This window comes from Leptodactylus fuscus, chromosome 3 (assembly GCF_031893055.1).
Source record: "Leptodactylus fuscus isolate aLepFus1 chromosome 3, aLepFus1.hap2, whole genome shotgun sequence".
Taxonomy (NCBI): Eukaryota; Metazoa; Chordata; class Amphibia; order Anura; family Leptodactylidae; genus Leptodactylus; species Leptodactylus fuscus.
Window position 1 is genome coordinate 190,305,878 of NC_134267.1, and position 22,365 is coordinate 190,328,242.

Consider the following 22,365-nt stretch of genomic DNA (forward strand, 5'->3'; position numbering starts at 1 on the left):
TCTAGTTTCGAATACCTCGCTCCATAGGAATGAATGGACCAGCGGCCAGCCGCTTAACCCCTTAGTGTTTGGCCGCGTCCATTCATTCCTATGGGAGCGAGGTATTTTTTACATTAGGCCTTGTACATTATTGTTGCCCAACTCTGTTATAGTGGCACTGTTGTAGTTGGCTCTGTTATGGAGGCCCCGAGGCTAGCACTGACTGACTTGTTCATGGCAGTGAAATGTCTGACTCTGATATTATAGAAGACTGTTATTGGAGAACACTTTTCCACATGGAAAATTTGCTAAGGCCTGGGTAGCACATCCACAATGCTAGAGGTAGGTACACAGTCCACTCTTCTCCATTCCCCTATAGTATATGGCTTAGCCTTGTGAAGTAAGACGGTACCAATAACAATCATAAATCAGGTCAACGGCATCAATTATCTCGTGAAAGACAAGCCCATTGTGAAGAGTAGATAGCCTGAGCCCTCTCCAACATAGGTGTAAACCTAGATGAATACCTGAACAAGCCACAGCAGAAGCCAATCTTACAAAACGGTGATCCAATCTGGTTCATAGTGTGTGTGTATGGGAAATGTACCAAGTGAGGGACCCCATACATATGCTCAAAGGAAAAAAGTTGTCTGTATGAGATAACCCCTTTAGTATTAGCAGGACAGCACTAATATGGGTAGCACAGAGTGATAGGATGGCAATTGGGTTCATACATGGGTACTAGGCTGGCTGTCGCTTTGTTAGAAGCTATTTGGTTGAGAATTATTATACTAAATTAAAATATTACCTCAAATATTATGGGGGGTATGAGCGATCTGCGATGTTTCACGGCAGCTCCTTCCATTAACACTGTTTTTACCTGAAATAAGAGCAAATTGCAGTCATGACAAAAGTACATGTTCATCTTGCTTTAGTACAAAGATGTCAATTGTCAGTGTCTTACAGATCATCTCCTCAATCTACCTGTTCTAGAAATGTCACATGCAGAAGAATATTAAAAAAAAGTACTGTAGATGAAAATTCTTTAACCCATTCTTTAATAATGTTTTAGGGCTCACCCCAAGGCCCTGAAAAATAATTTTTTTAGGGCTCTACCCCAAGGGCCTGAAAATTAATGTTTTAGGGCTCTACCCCAAGGGCCTGAAAATTAATGTTTTAGGGCTCACCCCAACGGCCAACAACTTAAACTCTGCTGGTTAAAGACTCAATTCACCCAAAGGGTCAATAAATAAAACTCTGCTGGTTAAAGGCTCAACTCACCCCAAGGGCCTGAAGCTAAGTTTGGGAGGGCTCACCCCAAGGGCCTGAAAAGTACTTAATTTGGAAGGGCTCACATGAAGGGCCAGAAAAGTAATTTTTGGAGGTCTCACCACATCACACACACATAAAAAATGACGGTTAAGGGTGGGGGCTGTTTGATTTCCCATTGTCTATGCCATCTGTGATTGTCATGTGCAACGTGATTTAAAGGGGTGCATGCATGCTAGCTTAAAATTTGTGTTTCTGTCCATACTATTGTGGAGGAAAGAAGGTTTCCAACTATTTTTCCACTTTCCATATTGAGTTTGGAGTGTCTAGTTGATAGCCTGTGATAGTAGGGTAAAACTGTGACTTGGGCTTGTTAGATGCCCCCAGGCATGCTTTGCCTGCTGTCCCTGTTGCATTGCAGAGGTGTTGTCATCATTTGCTGAGGTGTCATAGTGGACTCGGTGAACCTCCTGAGTGGAATAGTAGTTTCTCCTGAAATGAGCATTTTTCCCCCATAGACTATAATGGGATTCGATATTTGGTCGAATAGTTGAATATTGAGAGGCTACTCGAAACGAATATTGAATATCCAATATTTCACTACTCACTCATCTCTAATAGTTTTTGTTATGTTTTAATATCTTTACTAAAATCAAAACATTAGAAAAATGCAATTATTAATAAATGTAAAAATTATTTTAGATATCATATTCTGACAACTTTTTTAGGTTTCCGTGTATGGAGCTATGGAGCTATTTTAGGTTTCTTGTGGTTTTTTTTTTTTTTTTTTTTTTTACTGCCCCTTACACTGGGGCAAATGTATTAAGGTTGGCATATTGTAAGCCAGTCTTAATAAACAGCCTGATTGGTGCAAGGACAAAGACATTTATGAAGAGGCTGCGGACCATGGAAGTATAGCAAGGGCCCATAATATACTTACGGTAGTCTCAGAAGGAGCTGTAAAATGGCTTACAAAGTATGTCTTACAAAGGCAGGAGCATACATAGCCTAGATACAGTCAAGTCAGCTCATAAAGGAAGTTGCACTAAACCAGTTTATCCCCCTTTTTTTTTTCTTACAGGGGCCTTCAGATTTTTACAGGAGCCTTCAGATAAGCAAAAAAGGGGAAGGGAAAGCAGCCTGTCCTGTAAGGGATGAGCCTTAGCAAGCAAACAGTAACAGTCAAAAGCAAGAAATAAGAGACATAATGATAAATGGATGGATAGAATACACTACTGTTCAGGTCTAGGTATTAGTGTAGTATATGGCCTTGTACATGTCATTTTCCCACTATATCAACCAACAGTAAACAATCAGAAAAATCTTTGTATCTACAATGCCAAAGATGTAACATCATTATAATTTGACAAATATTCTGAATTTATACAAACATTTTGACTTAACAGCTTACAGCGATAGGTCACAAAAAATTAGAGTATGAGTTATCCAGGGGACCCAAGATGGGAGCTGAGATAAGATGATAGCAGAGTCAAAGTTCATGTAAACTGCTCAACATTGAAATTGCAAGACAAAAATGGAAAAGTCTTGAAATTCTGGTAAACATTTTGATCTATCCAGTATCGACACAGTTACATGTCTTGCCATGCTATCAATGAGGAATGATATGTTACGCTGAATGGGCTTGGGCACACAAATTCACTGTTCCCATTTGCAATTGGCGACCAATGACAATCTATGGTAGGAAGCTTAGACCACAAGCAACATGTGGCCTGGCATTGTCCTGCTTCAAAAAAATAATTCTTGGAGAAATGACCATAGCACAGGTTCATTACTAAATCAATTCACACTGAGCTGTTGGTATATCTGAAATGAAGACTAGAGAGGTCCGAGTACTGTGTACATTATGCAACACCATAATCCCGGGGAGTTCCCTTGTGAAGGCATCTTCATGGCATTGCTCATGTGGTCTCCACATCAATCTTCAGTTGTGTCCAAGACAAAAGTAGGACTCATTACTAAAGAAGATAGACCTCCATTAAACCCCCCATTGTTGTCTTGCTGTGCACCATGCAGGGGTTTGCCTTTGTACACGACTTGCTGTCACTCCAGCTCGCCATTGTTCTCCCAACCACTAGGACAAGCTCCTTTAAGAATGTTAATATCCCGGACTAGGCTTATAGTGTTCTGCTGGAGTGATAAACCAAAGTCTCTCATAGACACTGGCATGTCTATGAACAGGGGGAATTGAACAATCATCCTGCACCACTTCGTCCAGTTTTTCATGTGGCTAAAAAACTTTGGTTTCAATCTGGATTTTATGCCACACATTGGATGTAGGCGCTTGAAAATGTGATCATTTGCAGATCCACACCTGCTACTTCCTCAGGGTGCAAACCTCATGGCTTGTCCTTCTTGGTGTTGCAATTCAATGTTGAGAAACGTATTTAGATAAAAATATGAATATGAATACATGTCCCCCATGTTCAGAAACCTACTAAGTCTTCAAAAAATCTTCCTAGTGTAAAACAGTAAGTAGAAATGTAGAAATCCACAGTCAGTATGTCTGTAAAACAATATGCTGTGTGAAGGGACAGGATGCTAAAATGTGGAGACATTTGCTGGGCTCACAACACACAGAACAGATCTTATATCAGATATAAGAGAGACAACTTATCACCAGGCACAGAGAGACAGAGTATGTGTACAAGGAAGAAAAACGTATGTAGGTTAGGCACAAGATTTCTGGATGTTTTACATCACAAACATGTCTACAGCTGCTGGGTGGGGATTTTTTGGTGACAACAGGTGTACCTCAAATAAAGAGGGTAGACAAGTAAATGTATAGCTACAACATGGGAGAAATTGTAGGACTAATGGCAGATATACACCTTCAATTGCCGCCAGTTAAATGCTCACTCAGACAAGCGCTTTTCCTCCCCACTCCCCTTACACATGAGTTGTGAAGGAGGAATAGAGACGACTCTTCTCTATTGGGCATGTGAAAATCAATATGGCCAGTTGTACTTTCCTCCACCATCATCTATCTGAGGAGATGCAAGGTACAGATTGGGGATAGAAGTTTATAGATTTGTAATGTAGTTTAGAAGAGATTATGGATGGGCATCCAGTGATAAGACTCATAGAGAAGCATTAAAAGGGGTTTCCAGGACTTAAATATGAACTACCCATTCTTAGAATAGGTTATCAGTATCAGACAGGTCAGGACTGATCAGTTTTTTGAAGTGTCAGTCTCACTTGAATGAGCAGCGCTTCCACTTCACAGGCTTGTGAGGTCATGGTCATTGGTCACATGCCCTGTTTACAGCCTGAATCCCAATCCAATGAAAGGGACTGAGCTGCAGTACCAAGAATGGCCACAGGAGCACTCATCCAAATGCTGCAGTCTCTTCAAAATCCCTTTACACTAAGGCTGAGCTCACATGGGGTTTTTTAAGCCGGATTTTGACGCAGAATCCGCGTCAGAGGCCGGCTCAAGAAACCACCTCCCGTTGAATTCAATAGGTTTCTTTTTCTGCGAGCGGTTTGTTCACGCTCGTGGAAAATGGAAGCGGCATGTCCTTTCTTGCTGCGGATTCCGCGGCAGAATCCATCGCAGAGTTCATGGCGCAACACTCCCTCCCGACTAGGCCCATTAATTTGGGCCTAATCTGGAGTGGAGTGCCACGACTGTATACACTGCACCAGCATCCAGTCGCAGCTAGACGTTTTTTGGACCGGATTCTGAGGCGACCTCCGTGTCAAAATCCTGACCAAAAAACCCCATCTGAACCCGCCCTAACTATGGAGTTATCATCATGACTTCTACATTCATAACCCTTTGAAGCTGATACAGTTTGGATATTAGAATATAGGTTAGCCATGAGAGAGATGAGACTGGGTTAGTGCTTTGGTGATGTCAGCAGTGTGATAAGGAAGATTATATATATGTTATTTATAGCATCAGAGACACCTGCCAGCTATGTCTTACATAGAGAAGATGAGTGGTGAGAAATGTAAGAAAACGTTACATTACAATGGTTCTGCTACAAAATGACCATTTTAAGAAACCTGCAATGTTGCTTAGCAATGAGTCTGCGACTAAGCTCCCCAGCATGTGCTACAGACCAATAGAAATGAATACTTCCTAATATGTCAGTGCTAAAATTGTCATCTCTGGTTACACAGTAGCTTGCTTTAGGTATCATTTCTGCTTCCCATTAGAAATTCGGAGGTATCGTCATACCTTCTCCTCAAGACTGGATACCATAGAGGTCAGCTGGTTGAGTTTACTCATCATGTTACTTGTGCTGGGGTCACCAGGAAGCTGGGAAGGATAACATATAGTAGATGTTACTAGTAGCAACATGTCTGATCCTATAACATGTAAACCACTATACGTATAAGACCAGTGTGACGTATAGTACTTAATTCTATAAGGCTTCCACTCGGTTTACGCACAAAACATGCAGAGAGAAAAGTCCTGCAAGTAACAATTTTCTCTCTGCTTGTTTCGTGCGGAAACCACATGGACCCCATTATAGTCTAAGGGATTTGCGGGTTTCCTTTAGGTAACTGCTTTTTAATGCGCATAAGTTTCCGTTCGGAGAGCCCCCAAGTGGACTCTCGGAACGGAAACCCGAATGCAGATGTGAACCGGGCCTCAAATACGATAGTTAAAAAATACAATATTTTGGTTCTTTGTAATGGTAACCAGTTATGGCACAACACACACGTTGCCACCAACCATTACCCAATGTGTTTTACATTAGCAGCACACAAAATAAAATATATTCAAGACAGACTAGTGTATATCATTTAGGCTTGGGTTACATGGTGATCTTTGCCCAGAAGTATTGCGATATTATGTAATGTTGCTTCTATGCTGTCATATGAAAAAGGTAATCTGCCATAACAATTGTAGGGAATCTGGCACTGACAGTAATAGTTGCAACATTAACCTCACACCTAAATGCAATCATAATGCATTTAATGGGCTCCTGAGTGCCGGTGATGCTGTATTGTTTTAAATATGATATAATAAATATATATAATATATATATTGTTATATACATTGTTTTAAAAGTAATAAAAATATTCACTATATATATATATATATATATAGTGAATATTTTTATTACTTTTAAAACAATGCAATATTTAATGTGATGCGGTATTATTCTCACAGTACCACTGACTAGCATGGCTTACCCACTGAAAGGCATCTTATGGTGGACAGGTGAGATTTTTGATTAAAGTATCCCTCCAGCAATATTCTCCTTCCTGATCAGTTATCCAGCATGGAGACATATAGTTGTGATTTGGGTAGTACAGTCGCCAAGGCTTTTGTAGGATGCTTAGCAGATATTGGGAACAGGTCCTATTGTGATTAATAAGACCCTGACATAATGTGAGGCGTCTCTGCACCCATTATAAGATTGGCTAGAAAATTGGTCTGGAGGGATATTTTAAAGGGATCCCATCATTGAAACTCATTTTTTTCTGGGTACCACGTCGGAATAGCCTTAAGAAAGGCTATTCCGATCTTCCTTTAGATGTCTTCTCCACGCCACCGTTCGGTATATAATCTAGTTTTCATCGGTATGCAAATGAGTTCTCTCGTAGCACTGGGGGCGGTCCCAAGCGCTCAAACAAGCGCTTCCCAGTGCTCAAATTTTAGACTGAAAAATGCTACAAAGTAAGAATTCTGTAAAAATAGAAGTGTTAAAAGTTTATTTTTGTCAATTAACAAAATAAAGCAAATGAACTAAAAAAAAGATGTGAATTCCATTAATATTTGGTTTGACCACCCTTTGCCTGGAAGTGATGATACGGCCCCCACAGAGCCCTGATCTCATCATCATCCAGTCTGTCTGGGATTAAATGAAGAGACAGAAGGATTGGAGCAAGTCTACATTCACAGATCTGTGCTTAGTTCTCCAAGATGTTTGGAACAACCTCCCTGCCGAGTTCCTTCAAAAACAGTCTGCAAGTACCGAGAAGAATTGATAGAGGGTAAAGGCGGTCACACCAAATATCGATGTGATTTACATTTTTCTGTTTTCATTGACTTTGCATTTTGTTAAATTGACAAAAATGTTTTTACAGCATTCTGACTTTGCAGCATTTTTTCCACACATGCCTAAAACTTTTCCATTTATTTATATTTACCATCCATCAGAAAAAAAGTCCCAATATGTGCTATGTTGCTTTAGTGTATGATGGAGCAATATAAGTTTATATAAGTTATATATAAGTGAATGGGGTGTGGCAATGGGTGTTGAACTACAAAACTTACTGGGGAGCGCTGCTTGAATCCAGGGGAGAATTGGGGTTCAAACGTGCTCTGCAAGGATTCCAGCACCGGCAGGGTACGGGTAATTTCACTAAGAAAACAATAGAAGTGTCAGATGATAGAGCCATATATGTCAGATTAAGGGTCAGATTAATAATAGGTGACATCATAGCTCCTTGACTTTTTACATACAGGTAAACATATGCGACTGGGCCTTATGGACAATAAACCAACCTTTACTTGCTATGTTCAGCTGCTGGTTAGCTCATAGGCCCTATGCTAAGGGAATGACTTCCATGGACTGGCAGGGAATAGATGACTTACAGGAAAAGAAAATCATTCAGGGCTATTCAGTGGGTGTGAGACGTGAAGATATAGGGAGATGAGACAAGAACACTGCATGACATGTATCACACAATGACATGAAACAGAGGTGGGTGAAGGGGCAAAAGAAATTGAAGAAGGAGAAGAGATGTTGCACTTCCCCTTACCTCAGACAGCTGCCACCAAACTCGTCTGCCCGCTGCCCCCTCCTTTCCATACCTTTCCTTTGTGCTGTGATGCTTGGCTGTCTTCCCTCTGCACGCAGTACAGTAAGAGGGAGGGGACAGCAGGGAGGCAGACACTCGAGTAAAAGGAAGATTTCATTTGCAAGAAAGATATTCTTACACGTACGAGAGACATCCTTATCCCATGGCCCTATATTATGTTGCAGAAGAAGACAGTGGATCAGTAACTGGTCTGATCATACTCTATTGTAAGCATCATCCTTACAATGGCAGGAGTAGGCACTGAAGGGCGAGTCTGTCCCAGATGTGCACAGACAGTCATGGGAGGAGGCTGCTACACTCATATGTGCTATAACTATGAAGATATATCCAGTCTCATGTTCCCTGTCATCATAGTGTATGGACACAATCTGCACTGACTTACTAAAGGTAGGTCTATGTAAAGGAAAAACACAAAAGTGTAAGTGGCATTGATAAAAACACATGCACACCTATTCTATATGTCAAAGAAATTCTAAATGCAAAAATTATTACAAATATAAGTAAGGCTAAGCTCACATCTGCGTTGGAGTCTTCACTGCAGATTCTGCCTAAAATCAGCGGAAAGAAAAGTTCTATATGGAGGACTTGTCTCTCCACCGGTTTCAGTATAAACCCAATGGACACTTGGCAGATCCCATTATAGTCTATGAGGTCTGCGGGTCACTGCAGGTAAGTGCTTTTTTTTGCAGACGGGATCTCCATTGTTCAGGTCCCCACAGGGATCCCAACAATGGAGAGACGCTAGTATGAACCTAACCTAAGGATATTATATATTTGTCATGATTTCTTTCCAGAATTGCAAATGGTATTGGAAAAATTCAACTTTCCCCGATTATCTTTTCCACAGATATCCATCTTTTTATTTTTTGTGTTTTAAAAAAATGCTGACATTTAGCAGCAAATACTTTAAATCAGCCTTTTAAGTCTTCTAAAATATGACTAGATTTATATATTTTGTCAAATTATAGATATTAGCAGATTTTAATTCACTTTATTTTTTTGATAGATTTACTACAAAGTTTTGTAAAATAACCTGTGTTGACACTGAACTTCATTCTACCAACCACTGCTGTGAAGGGACGACCATCATTTTAGCTTACAAGGGCTGCTGCCATTATAACTTACACAGCAGATTATCAATGTAAAAGCTCAGAAGAAACTCTATAACTTGGCAATGAGAATAAATAAGGATTTCCTTTTGAATGGGTTGTCTTATTAGAGACCTTCCCTTTCAAAATGCAGTCATTGATCAGCTGATTGCCCTTTTAAAGGGGGTCTACCACTTCCCCCCAAAATACTCAACTATCACCACCATGTTACAGAGCACATTACAGTGATAAACACCATATATTTATTATGTATGTTACTTATGTAGAACTGGAGAAAAACAACATTGAAGTCCTATACAATTGGTGCACTAAGGGCAGGTTTTCAGCTCCCTGGAGTACTGGTCTTGCCACTCAGATCCCTACCATCTCCTGCCAGTACCAACCAATGCAGTGACGATTAAGGCTCCCACTGCTATGACATCACCCATCCTACTTCAGCAGTGTACCAAGGACTGAAGGCCCGCCCTTAGTGCACCAACTGTCTCATTTGTATAATACTTCAAAGTCTTATTCTCTTATTTTTTTGTTATTCTTTTTCTTCAAATTATAAAAGTGACATACATAACAAAGGTAGGTTGTTTATCACTATAATGTGGTGGTGGTTGTACAGGCTGGTTGAAGATGGTAGACTCTTAAAATCTTGAAATGGGTTGTCTCAGTAGACGCAACGCCTTACACAATGCAGCCACTAGCCACCATATAATACATCAGCCCGAGGCTGCCAAAACCAGAGGCCCTTACTCAATGCAGGTCTCATACAAGAAGGGTCCTCCTGAGCATAGGACCTCCTCTCTATGGTGTCAATGTGCTCTAATAGGGCATTTTGATAGGGGTGGCCTTCACCTGAAAACTTCTTTAATTTGGAGGAAAGTATTTTAAATCATTTAAATATTTTATATAAACATCGATTTGTAGTGAAATATAAAGGAGTTTCCCAGGTAGTTTATTTATATTTACTTCCTCTGGGGATTTCTTTAATCTGGACCTGGAAGTCCAACTCCTCCCTCCTCCCCCATTTTCACAAGTAAGGGCCATGTAAAAAATTTCAATGAAGTCTATGGGAGTTTTATTATATACACATGTATTATGCTAAAATACGTGCACGTTAACTCCGTATGCACCGGCCCTAAGTTATCTGTGTTGTGGGGCCGACAGACTATAGTAAAGCCAGCTCCCATAGCACAGGAAGAGAAGGGAAGGGACGCAGTGACCCAGGGGTCGGGTTGGGTTCTGGTGACCCAAGGATGAAACCCCCAGGTCCAGATTAAATAAACCCCTGGAAGAAGTAAAGTTGAACTCCCTTTTAATGAGTCCATATATAATTTAAGGTTTCGCCCTTAGCCCAGATTATCCTTGCTGTTACCTGCACAGCCCGGTGCAGAGAGTCATGAGGAGCTTTTTGAATTGGGGGAGGTTCTGACATCCGTTGCGCACCATCTCATAATCGCTGGTGATGTGTAGACACAAATACTGATGGATTGCCTGTAAGTGCTCTTCGGATAGACTGCAACAGAAATATAGACTTATAAAAAAATATATATTTTAAAAGCAATGTATAGCATATATCTTTAAAATGGACTGACATACTATAGGCAGTGATATCAGCACACCCACTGACCCTCAGACCCTTTGACTATCCCTGCACAGCAGGAGTCTAACTGTGCGGCTGTGAAGGGCTAGTCGGTGGAGGAGTTGCAACTACAACTAGTATCTACAACTGTGCCTAAGACCGGGTTCACATCTGCGCCCCGGCCTCCGCTTTCAGGTTTCCGTCTTCTGCCGACAGAAGACGGAAACCTGGCAGACAGTGTCCGGCTGTGAGCGCCTGTGAGCGTTTTGTACCTCTCCGTGGAGAAACCATTCTTTTTTAACCGGATACAAAGTCCTGCATGTCCGACTTTGTGTCCAGTTAAAAAAAACAGTTTTGCCACGGAGAGCACAAAACGCTCACAGGTACTCACGGCCAGACACTTTCCAAACCCATTCAAATGAATGGGTTTGAAAAATTCCTGCAGGTTTCCGTCTCCTGTCTAGTTTTCGGGCAGGAAACTTAAACTTGCTAAACGGAGACTGGGCACAGATGTGAACCCGCCCTAAGGCTGGTTGCAGACAACGGTGAGTCCACTGACCCATTCTTTTCTATGGGCCCTTACACATGACTGTGACTTTCACGGTCCTGTGTGCAGTCTGACAGTCCAGGCCGCATCAGATAGGACAGGTCCTATTCCTGTCCTATTTTGCAGCCTGTGGTTCCGTGGCTCCTATTCACTTAATGAAAGGAGCCGCTGAAGTATGGCCTGTGCACAGTCGGCACATGGGGACATTCCCGTGTTCCCCGTGTGCAGCCCGTGCTTTTAAATCACGGCAGGCCGGCCTTATTCACTGGTATGAAGCTGTGTTCCAGTTATCTACACAGCAGATATATCAGAGTGCTGCTGAACAGAAGAGCCAAGGAAATAACCATCTGTCCCTTCAATTTTGGTATGTTTTGGGCACTGAGGTCAGGTCCCTACCATTCACATTATGCCATTGTTATGGAAGAGGGTAAGGAATACCCATTTAAAGGGTTTGTCCAGTGTATAGTAAATAAAGATAAAATGCTTTCTAAGATACATCATGTTCCAAAACTTCAACATTCCTTCAGGATTGGGCTCTATGGACAGAGAGAGAAGTCTTTGTACAGCATTGCCTCATTGAGTTGTTATCTCTTAACATGCCTATTTGAGTCAATTCTAGTTTTATCCATGAAATTAATTTCATTTAACTTGTCCTTCCTTTCTGATTCCTTCTAGAAATGTATGAATACATTGACAGCTGGTTGTTGCCATTTCTTGAAAAACTAGTAACAACCAATGATCAACTTCTAACAGAGGAAACGGCACAATGTAGAGGCCTAAGAAAAGATGATCCAGAACAGGGCAGAAATATGCTAGAAAAATAATCCTTTGTATATTTTATAGTTATTTTGGCACAGCATCATCATCATCATGGACATCTCTATGTACTTACAGATGTATATATAGTCACAGATAAGTTCTATAACCATAAAAAAACAGAAGTTTGCAAGCAGAGTGATCTTATAAAGGTCATCCTGGCTGACCATTGATATTCTTATAATTCCTCCTAATACATATCTCAGTGCTACCTTATTTCAAAGAGGAAGTGGGAAGGCGTGCTATGCCAAAAACTGACTGAATAGCATGTATCACCTTCTTCAAAATGAGGTTTTAACACAGTTGTGGTATGTACTAGCAAGTGATCATGTGCAATATGTTACAGTCCTATGAAAAAGTTTGGGCACCCCTATTAATCTTAATCATTTTTAGTTCTAAATATTTTGGTATTTGCAACAGCCATTTCAGTTTGATATATCTAATAACTGATGGACACAGTAATATTTCAGGATTGAAATGAGGTTTATTGTACTAACAGAAAATGTGCAATATGCATTAAACCAAAATTTGACCGGTGCAAAAGTATGGGCACCTCAACAGAAAAGTGACATTAATATTTAGTACATCCTCCTTTTGCAAAGATAACAGCCTCTAGTCGCTTCCTGTAGCTTTTAATCAGTTCCTGGATCCTGGATAAAGGTATTTTGGACCATTCCTCTTTACAAAACAATTCAAGTTCAGTTAAGTTTGATGGTGGCCGACCATGGACAGCCCGCTTCAGATCATCCCACAGATGTTCAATGATATTCAGGTCTGGGGACTGGGATGGCCATTCCAGAACATTGTAATTGTTCCTCTGCATGAATGCCTGAGTTGATTTGGAGCAGTGTTTTGGATCATTGTCTTGCTGAAATCTCCATCCCCGGCGTAACTTCAACTTCGTCACTGATTCTTGAACATTATTCTCAAGAATCTGCTGATACTGAGTGGAATCCATGCAACCCTCAACTTTAACAAGATTCCCGATGCCGGCATTGGCCACACAGCCCCAAAGCATGATGGAACCTCCACCAAATTTTACAGTGGGTAGCAAGTGTTTTTCTTAGAATGCTGTTTCTTTTTGGACGCCATGCATAACGCCTTTTTTTATAACCAAACAACTCAATCTTTGTTTCCAAAATGAAGTTGGCTTCTCCAAATGTGCTTTTTCATACCTCAGGCAACTCTATTTGTGGCGTACGTGCAGAAACGGCTTCTTTCTCATCACTCTCCCATACAGCTTCTCCTTGTGCAAAGTGCGCTGTATTGCTGACTGATGCACAGTGACACCATCTGCAGCAAGATGATGCTGCAGCTCTTTGGAGGTGGTCTGTGGATTGTCCTTGACTGTTCTCACCATTCTTCTTCTCTGCCTTTCTGATATTTTTCTTGGCCTGCCACTTCTGGGCTTAACAAGAACTGTCCCTGTGGTCTTCCATTTCCTTACTATGTTCCTCACAGTGGAAACTGACAGGTTAAATCTCTGAGACAACGTTTTGTATCCTTCCCCTGAACAACTATGTTGAACAATCTTTGTTTTCAGATCATTTGAGAGCGGGCTGACCATGTTCGGCGACCATCTAACTTAACTGAACTTGAATTGTTTTGTAGAAAGAAATGGTCCAAAATACCTTCATCCAGGATCCAGGAACTGATTAAAAGCTACAGGAAGCAACTAGAGGCTGTTATCTTTGCAAAAGGAGGATCTACTAAATATTAATGTCACTTTTCTCTTGAGGTGCCCATACTTTTGCACCGGTCAAATTTTGGTTTAATGCATATTGCGCATTTTCTGTTAGTACAATAAACCTCATTTCAATCCTGAAATATTACTGTGTCCATCAGTTATTAGATATATCAAACTGAAATGGCTGTTGCAAACACCAAAATATTTAGAACTAAAAATGATTAAGATTAATAGGGGTGCCCAAACTTTTTCATAGGACTGTATCTATATCTGTATCTGTATAAACACCACACCCAAGGTAAGGTGTATAAGGTGGAGGCCATGAACAGTACATCAAAATGTATCCCATCATTATCAACAGTGTCCAACACAGTAAGGGCCCGTGTACACGGTGTAACACGGCGCTGATCGTAAACTTGTGTCAGAGTCAGCGTTTCAAAACAGAATCCCATTGACTTCAATGGGTTCCATTTAATGTGCGTAACACATTGAAATCAATGGGTTAAAAAGCCTCCCATTGATGTCAATGTGTAGCGCGCATAAGACGGAACCCATTGAAGTCAATGGGATTCTGTTTTGAAGCGCTGACTCTGACACGTTTTTGTGTCAGAATCAGCGCCGCGTTACATCGTGGGAACGGGCCCTTGGACTCAGTAGTGCCAGTCCGAAATATACAGCCTTGTTCCTCTGCATTGACAGAAATAGATGCAAATAGATCAGTACAGGTGCAGTAAGTTAATGGTTACTAACGTGTAACTTCCTGTATTTTAGGGACTAAACAGCATGGGAGCAGTATATTGTATGTACTGTCGCATGGTTGTTAGTAGAGATGAGCGAACAGTGTTCTATCGAACACATGTTCGATCGGATATCAGGGTGTTCGCCATGTTCGAATCGAATCGAACACCACGTGGTAAAGTGCGCCAAAATTCGATTCCCCTCCCACCTTCCCTGGCGCCTTTTTTGCACCAATAACAGCGCAGGGGAGGTGGGACAGGAACTACGACACCGGGGGCATTGAAAAAAATTGGAAAAAGTCATTGGCTGCCGAAATCAGGTGACCTCCATTTTAGACGAATAGTGGATTTCAAATCCGGGTCATACGAGAATGTGAACTTTGTGACTATGAGACAGGGATAGCTGTACAGGCAGGGATAGCTAGGGATAACCTTTATTTAGGGGGGAATGTTATTAAAAATAACTTTTTGGGGCTCTATCGGGTGTGTAATTGTGATTTTTGTGAGATAAACTTTTTCCCATAGGGATGCATTGGCCAGCGCTGATTGGCCGAATTCCGTACTCTGGCCAATCAGTGCTGGCCAATGCATTCTATTAGCTTGATGAAGCAGAGTGTGCACAAGGGTTCAAGCGCACCCTCGGCTCTGATGTAGCAGAGCCGAGGCTGCACAAGGGTTCAAGCGCACCCTCGGCTCTGATGTAGGAGAGCCGAGGGTGCACTTGAACCCTTGTGCACCCTCAGCTCTGCTACATCAGAGCCGAGGGTGCGCTTGAACCCTTGTGCACACTCTGCTTCATCAAGCTAATAGAATGCATTGGCCAGCGCTGATTGGCCAATGTATTCTATTAGCCTGATGAAGTAGAGCTGAATGTGTGTGCTAAGCACACACATTCAGCTCTACTTCATCGGGCTAATAGAATGCATTGGCCAGCGCTGATTGGCCAGAGTACGGAACTCGACCAATCAGCGCTGGCTCTGCTGGAGGAGGCGGAGTCTAAGATCGCTCCACACCAGTCTCCATTCAGGTCCGACCTTAGACTCCGCCTCCTCCGGCAGAGCCAGCGCTGATTGGCCGAAGGCTGGCCAATGCATTCCTATGCGAATGCAGACTTAGCAGTGCTGAGTCAGTTTTGCTCAACTACACATCTGATGCACACTCGGCACTGCTACATCAGATGTAGCAATCTGATGTAGCAGAGCCGAGGGTGCACTAGAACCCCTGTGCAAACTCAGTTCACGCTAATAGAATGCATTGGCCAGCGCTGATTGGCCAATGCATTCTATTAGCCCGATGAAGTAGAGCTGAATGTGTGTGCTAAGCACACTCATTCAGCACTGCTTCATCACGCCAATACAATGCATTAGCCAGTGCTGATTGGCCAGAGTACGGAATTCGGCCAATCAGCGCTGGCCAATGCATTCTATTAGCCCGATGAAGTAGAGCTGAATGTGTGTGCTAAGCACACTCATTCAGCACTGCTTCATCACGCCAATACAATGCATTAGCCAGTGCTGATTGGCCAGAGTACGGAATTCGGCCAATCAGCGCTGGCCAATGCATTCTATTAGCCCGATGAAGTAGAGCTGAATGTGTGTGCTAAGCACACACATTCAGCACTGCTTCATCACGCCAATACAATGCATTAGCCAGTGCTGATTGGCCAGAGTACGGAATTCGGCCAATCAGCGCTGGCTCTGCTGGAGGAGGCGGAGTCTAAGGTCGGACCTGAATGGAGACTGGTGTGGAGCGATCTTAGACTCCGCCTCCTCCAGCAGAGCCAGCGCTGATTGGCCGAATTCCGTACTCTGGCCAATCAGCACTGGCTAATGCATTGTATTGGCGTGATGAAGCAGTGCTGAATGTGTGTGCTTAGCACACACATTCAGCTCTACTTCATCGGGCTAATAGAATGCATTGGCCAGCGCTGATTGGCCAGAGTACGGAATTCGGCCAATCAGCGCTGGCTCTGCTGGAGGAGGCGGAGTCTAAGATCGCTCCACACCAGTCTCCATTCAGGTCCGACCTTAGACTCCGCCTCCTCCAGCAGAGCCAGCGCTGATTGGCCGAATTCCGTACTCTGGCCAATCAGCACTGGCTAATGCATTGTATTGGCGTGATGAAGCAGTGCTGAATATGTGTGCTTAGCACACACATTCAGCTCTACTTCATCGGGCTAATAGAATGCATTGGCCAGCGCTGATTGGCCGAATTCCGTACTCTGGCCAATCAGCACTGGCTAATGCATTGTATTGGCGTGATGAAGCAGTGCTGAATGTGTGTGCTTAGCACACACATTCAGCTCTACTTCATCGGGCTAATAGAATGCATTGGCCAATCAGCGCTGGCCAATGCATTCTATTAGCGTGAACTGAGTTTGCACAGGGGTTCTAGTGCACCCTCGGCTCTGCTACATCAGATTGCTACATCTGATGTAGCAGTGCCGAGTGTGCATCAGATGTGTAGTTGAGCAAAACTGACTCAGCACTGCTAAGTCTGCATTCGCATAGGAATGCATTGGCCAGCCTTCGGCCAATCAGCGCTGGCTCTGCCGGAGGAGGCGGAGTCTAAGGTCGGACCTGAATGGAGACTGGTGTGGAGCTATCTTAGACTCCGCCTCCTCCAGCAGAGCCAGCGCTGATTGGTCGAGTTCCGTACTCTGGCCAATCAGCACTGGCCAATGCATTTCTATGGGGAAAAGTTAGCTTGCGAAAATCGCAAACTGACAGGGATTTCCATGAAATAAAGTGACTTTTATGCCCCCAGACATGCTTCCCCTGCTGTCCCAGTGTCATTCCAGGGTGTTGGTATCATTTCCTGGGGTGTCATAGTGGACTTGGTGACCCTCCAGACACGAATTTGGGTTTCCCCCTTAACGAGTTTATGTTCCCCATAGACTATAATGGGGTTCGAAACCCATTCGAACACTCGAACAGTGAGCGGCTGTTCGAATCGAATTTCGAACCTCGAACATTTTAGTGTTCGCTCATCTCTAGTTGTTAGACAGGGCACTTCAGCTAATACTCTGTGACCTTCATAGATGGCATATACCGTAATGTGTTTATAGGTAGGCCAATATACCTTACACTCATACTGAGGAATTGTGATAATGTTGGGAGGCAATAATGATGACAATGTGGCAGTCACTGCTATGGAGGGACTATGGCTTTCATTACGTAGTCAGTGACTATCATCACAAGGATCATATGCAGAGAGAGGCGTTATTTCATGTTTCCTTTCAACACCAAAAAAACGCTACTCATGGCCTAGATGGATAAACAGACGGATATCATTATGAGAATAGTGACATTGCTGAAGGCTTCAGTTGCTCATTTCATATCCATCCACATCCATGTCCTAAATGTGGGGTACAAAGAATTTGCTTTCCTATTGCCTAAATCCACATTTTATCATAGCTTGCTGTAAAAACACTTCTTTTTTTTATAGTATGTGATATTTTCCTCTTTGTACTTTCCTTAAGTGGTTAAAGGGGCTCTATCAGCAAAATCATGCTGATAGAGCCCCACATATGCGTGAATAGCCTTTAAAAAGGCTATTCAGGCACTGTAAATGCTATATTAAACTACCCCCCCAGTTTGAAAATAATACCCTAAAAAAGAATGTGATCTACTTATGCATCGTGCACAATGGGCGGGCATTCAGGGTGCGCCGTCTTCTTCATCCACGCCTCCTCTTCCTCCGATGTCTTCGGGTCCCGTCCTCCTCCAGCGCTCGCGAACTGACATTGATAAAAAAAAATTGCCTGGGCGCATGCGCAGTAGTAGAAGCCGCATGCTACTGCGCATGCGCCCAGGCCATTTTTTTATCAATGTCAGTTCGCGAGCACCGGAGGAGGATGGGACCGGAGGACATCGGAGGAAGAGGAGGCGTGGATGAAGAAGACGGCGCACCCTGAATGCCTGCCCAGCGTGCACGATGCGTAAGTAGATCACATTCTTTGTTAAGGTATTATTTTAAAACTGGGGGGGGGGGGGGTAGTTTAATATAACATTTACGGTGCCTGAATAGCCTTTTTAAAGGCTATTCACACATATGTGGGGCTCTATCAGAATGATTTTGCTGATAGAGCCCCTTTAATATAAATGGATACAGAGAAGGTAAGGAATAAAACAGCAAAATACATAAAATGTTCTCTGTTAAAATATTTAAGTCACAATTCTCAGCTTAGTGTTTCTGGGGTTATTTAGAGATTGTATCTTACAAATAGCTTTGTACACATAGGATCTGCAGTGCCCTGTGTGCAAATGCAAAAAGTAATTTTATATGGAAACAGCCATGAGGTTTCGGGACACTAAACCACCAGCATGTCCTTACAGCTGCCTATCTTAAGGGTCCATTCACATGGAGGAAAATGGTGAGGAATTTGGTGTGGAATTTCAGCGCTGAAAAAAAAGCCTCCCATTTACTTCAATGGGTTCCTTTTTCTAAGCTTGTCTTCCCTGGAGTTATTTATAGATACCCCTCATTGGACTTGTCTCTGTTGCTTCTGGTACATACACATTTCTCCAATGAGACTTTATTGAGCATGTACAATACACCGAGCACCTGATCATTTTAATCCAGAGGAAGGCACATATGCACCATGAGGTGGACACCAATTGCCCCACAATAGGGGATGACAAATTCCTTCCTCATAAATACTGGAATCACAATAATCCCTTGGATCACTCTTTACATCAAAAAATGTCATGTGTACCTGCGTGTGTCAATGTCTTGCAATCTTTGTAACAATGTCTCAGACAGGAGAAAAGAGTTATTTCCAATGTCAGCTTTTTCTGTAGTCAATGGACAATCTTTCATTTCTGTTAAAGTCAATGGAGGGACAAAGTTCCTTGGAGGTACATTCGGGGGAGTTGGCTCTGTAATAAATGATATAGAAAGTACCGGTTATTACAATGGTTAGTGTTAAGGAATTTGCATCATCAAACATTAGAATCCATAGACACAAGGGCTTAGTTGTCAAGAGAGCGGCTTAGTGCTCCGTATAACCTACACCTGCAGCGTCTTCTGATATTTCACACCTGTTCACCACAACAGAACATAATACTGCCATCTGCTCCATGTGTAACAAGTACAGATTTATGTATTAGGTCTGAAGTATAACTCGTAGGCCTTGTTCCCATATATCTGGTTGGCTGTTTCTTTTTTTCTTTTTTTTTTTGTCTCCAGCTCAGACGTGGTGAAAAGCCATAGGGAAACTGCAATGCACACTACCTCTCCCAGCAGGCACAGCGGCCAAGTCACCTTTGCTACACACTGTACGGTTTCTGCTTTACCACACTGCTGTAATCATGTAATTCCTCTTGTTGCTGAGCTGCCGCATCTGCCCAATGGGTGCATATACTTCCTTTCTGCATCGTAAAGGGTCAGCTTATACAACCAACTTCATCCCCTGGGAATCTCTGATGGTCTGTATGTATAAATTTCTGCTTCATACCGTGACCGAGCAAAGGTTTTAATTTGCTAGTTTCCTACTATCAACGTTGCTGTGGGTTTGACCACAGCTTGTGAACCTGGCCTAGTCCTTGTCTGCTGAGCTATATACAGTATACCTTGGAGTACATGTTACTGAAACCAGCCTTCAATATTATGGTACCTTTGCTATCTCCCCTGACCTAGGATTTGTCCACTAACTATGCACGTATGCTGCCTGCTTAGGGCCCATGCACACGGAGTTAACGCGAGCGCATTTTAGCATAATACATGTGTATAGAATATACGTGTTAAAATAACACTCCCATTGACTTCAATGGAGAAAGAAGAAAGAATATTGGCGGCGCCAATATTCTTTCTTCTTTCTCCATTGTCGTTCCCGGGTTCCTTTTGGTTTACCGGTGGATATAAGGCGTGCTGCCCCCTCCATCTGCTCTTTCAGCCCATTATGGCAAAGCTCTAAACGTGGTTGTGAACGCAATTGTCACAACCAGAGCAGGTGAGAGGCCATCTGGTCTATTAACCTTTTTTTGTCTATGTATTAGATCGCTATACAAAAATACTATACTATCATTGGTTTGCTCGGTGTCGTTTTTGTTTTTTTGTGTTCTCTTTGAGTGTCCATTGACTTCAATGACATTTTTTACACGTGTAAAAATTGCGTCAAAAAACGTGTCGCATTTTTTATTGCATTTTTTGATACATTTTTACGTATCCAAGTCCATGTCCAGCCCGTGACTACACTAACAGACTGTAGTATTGTCCATTCAACTGCACCTTGTTTGCCATTACATCTGCCCGAATTTACAGGCATGACTTAGGTTTGCCCTCATAAACCTTGTTGGGCCCCAAGCTGTCCATATACAATTATCACCTCAGGGCTCAGATAGAGTTTAATGCACCAATAAGCAGAGAGCCATCAGGTCCCTCCTCACCATTCAATTGGCGACTAGTGCAGCACTGACACAATATGTGCGGAGTCAGCAATATAGCTGGGGTCTGCAAATAGGGTATAGAGCTAGGTGAGTATAATTTTTTATTAAATTATATGCCAACACTTTATGGTGGGAGATCATAAGGGGTATTATACTTTGGGGGGGAGAATGAGAAATCATTATACTACGTGGGGGCCACTGAGGGAGAATTACATGCCGTGAGACCACTAAAGGGGTGTTATACTATGTGGAGGTCATTATACTGTCATAATACTGTGTATGGGCCATTGAGGGGGCATTATACTGTGTGGTAGCCCTACGGGACATTATAATGTGTGGGGGCACCAGACGTGAGAATAGATTGGGTTAGAGGCATGGCTTAAAACAAAAAAAAAACAATCTGCGCGACACCATAATTATCCCTCCTTGTGTCCTTGTGGGGGGGGGGTGCATTTATGAAACCTATGGGTCCACCACTATGTTAAAATGGCTCTGAACTACACCCCATGCCTATAACCAAAACAGATTAGAAAAAAGGAATGTGTATCAGTATATAATTTATAGGTGATCCATTCTCTGGTATATCTGTTCAAGATTCTCTCTTAAGAAAACTTGTGTAAGGTTTACGGAAGGGCAGGAAATGAATTGCTCAGTGTCCAACATTACGACAAAGTGTGAAGAAAAGTTCACTGACGTATGCCCTCAAATTGGAAGAAAATCCTTAATCAACCATAAAGGAAACAGCAATCAATGTTGGGGTTATAGTTAGTGTCATCATGACTGTATGATTGATACTCTACGTCTACTACTTTATAGAGCATGGCTATTTGGGAGTCCCACATAGGAGGCAGCAACCCTGGCACACGCCACAGACACGATTTCTTCAGCGCTGCTCTAGGTGTGCAGAACGTCTCTGGAGAAAATCACGTTCACCTGCAGATTTCCTCCACTTCAAATTTATGCTTAAAACATATAGTTCTGCCCTTTACCTTGCCAAACAAGACTATTTCACTGCCCTCATCTCTTCTCTCTCCAGCAACCCTAAAAGGCTTTTTGAAACTTTTCACTCCTTACTCACACCAAAGGTGCAGACACCATTCACAGACCTTAGTGCTGATGACCTTGCCACTTATTTCTATGATAAAATTGATAAGATCCATCAGGAAATTACTGCCCAAGCCCCAGGTGGCATTGATCTCCTCACCAACCGCACTTCAGACTGTCCATTCTCATCTTTTGAACCTGTTACAGAAGAGGAAGTCTCCTAACTACTACTCAATTACCTAACATTTACATCCTCTATTATCAGAACCTCCCACGCTCGTATACAAGACTTCTCCCGAGCTGCACCACTTCTCTGGAATGCTCTACCCCGGACAATCAGATTAACTCCCAATTTCTACAGTTTCAAATGCAAACTAAAGACGCATCTTTTCAGACAAGCCTATCACAATGTCT

The 22,365-nt window shown here is 42.5% G+C and overlaps 1 protein-coding gene across 2 annotated transcripts in view; it reads right to left on the minus strand.

Annotated features, from left to right (window-relative positions):
• The window catches only part of INPP5D (inositol polyphosphate-5-phosphatase D), an 84,645-nt gene that overhangs the window by 31,868 nt on the left and 30,412 nt on the right, over window positions 1-22,365 (minus strand). The window contains exons 4-8 of one of the 2 annotated variants that reach the window (XM_075268919.1): window positions 19,236-19,398; window positions 10,525-10,665; window positions 7,505-7,592; window positions 5,453-5,533; window positions 788-859 (exon numbers count right to left, since the gene is read on the minus strand). In XM_075268919.1, the coding sequence (XP_075125020.1) occupies window positions 788-859; window positions 5,453-5,533; window positions 7,505-7,592; window positions 10,525-10,665; window positions 19,236-19,398 (545 nt within the window). Of the gene's footprint in view, window positions 1-787; window positions 860-5,452; window positions 5,534-7,504; window positions 7,593-7,992; window positions 8,073-10,524; window positions 10,666-19,235; window positions 19,399-22,365 lie in introns of those variants that run through there. The other variant, XM_075268920.1, reaches the window with a different exon arrangement.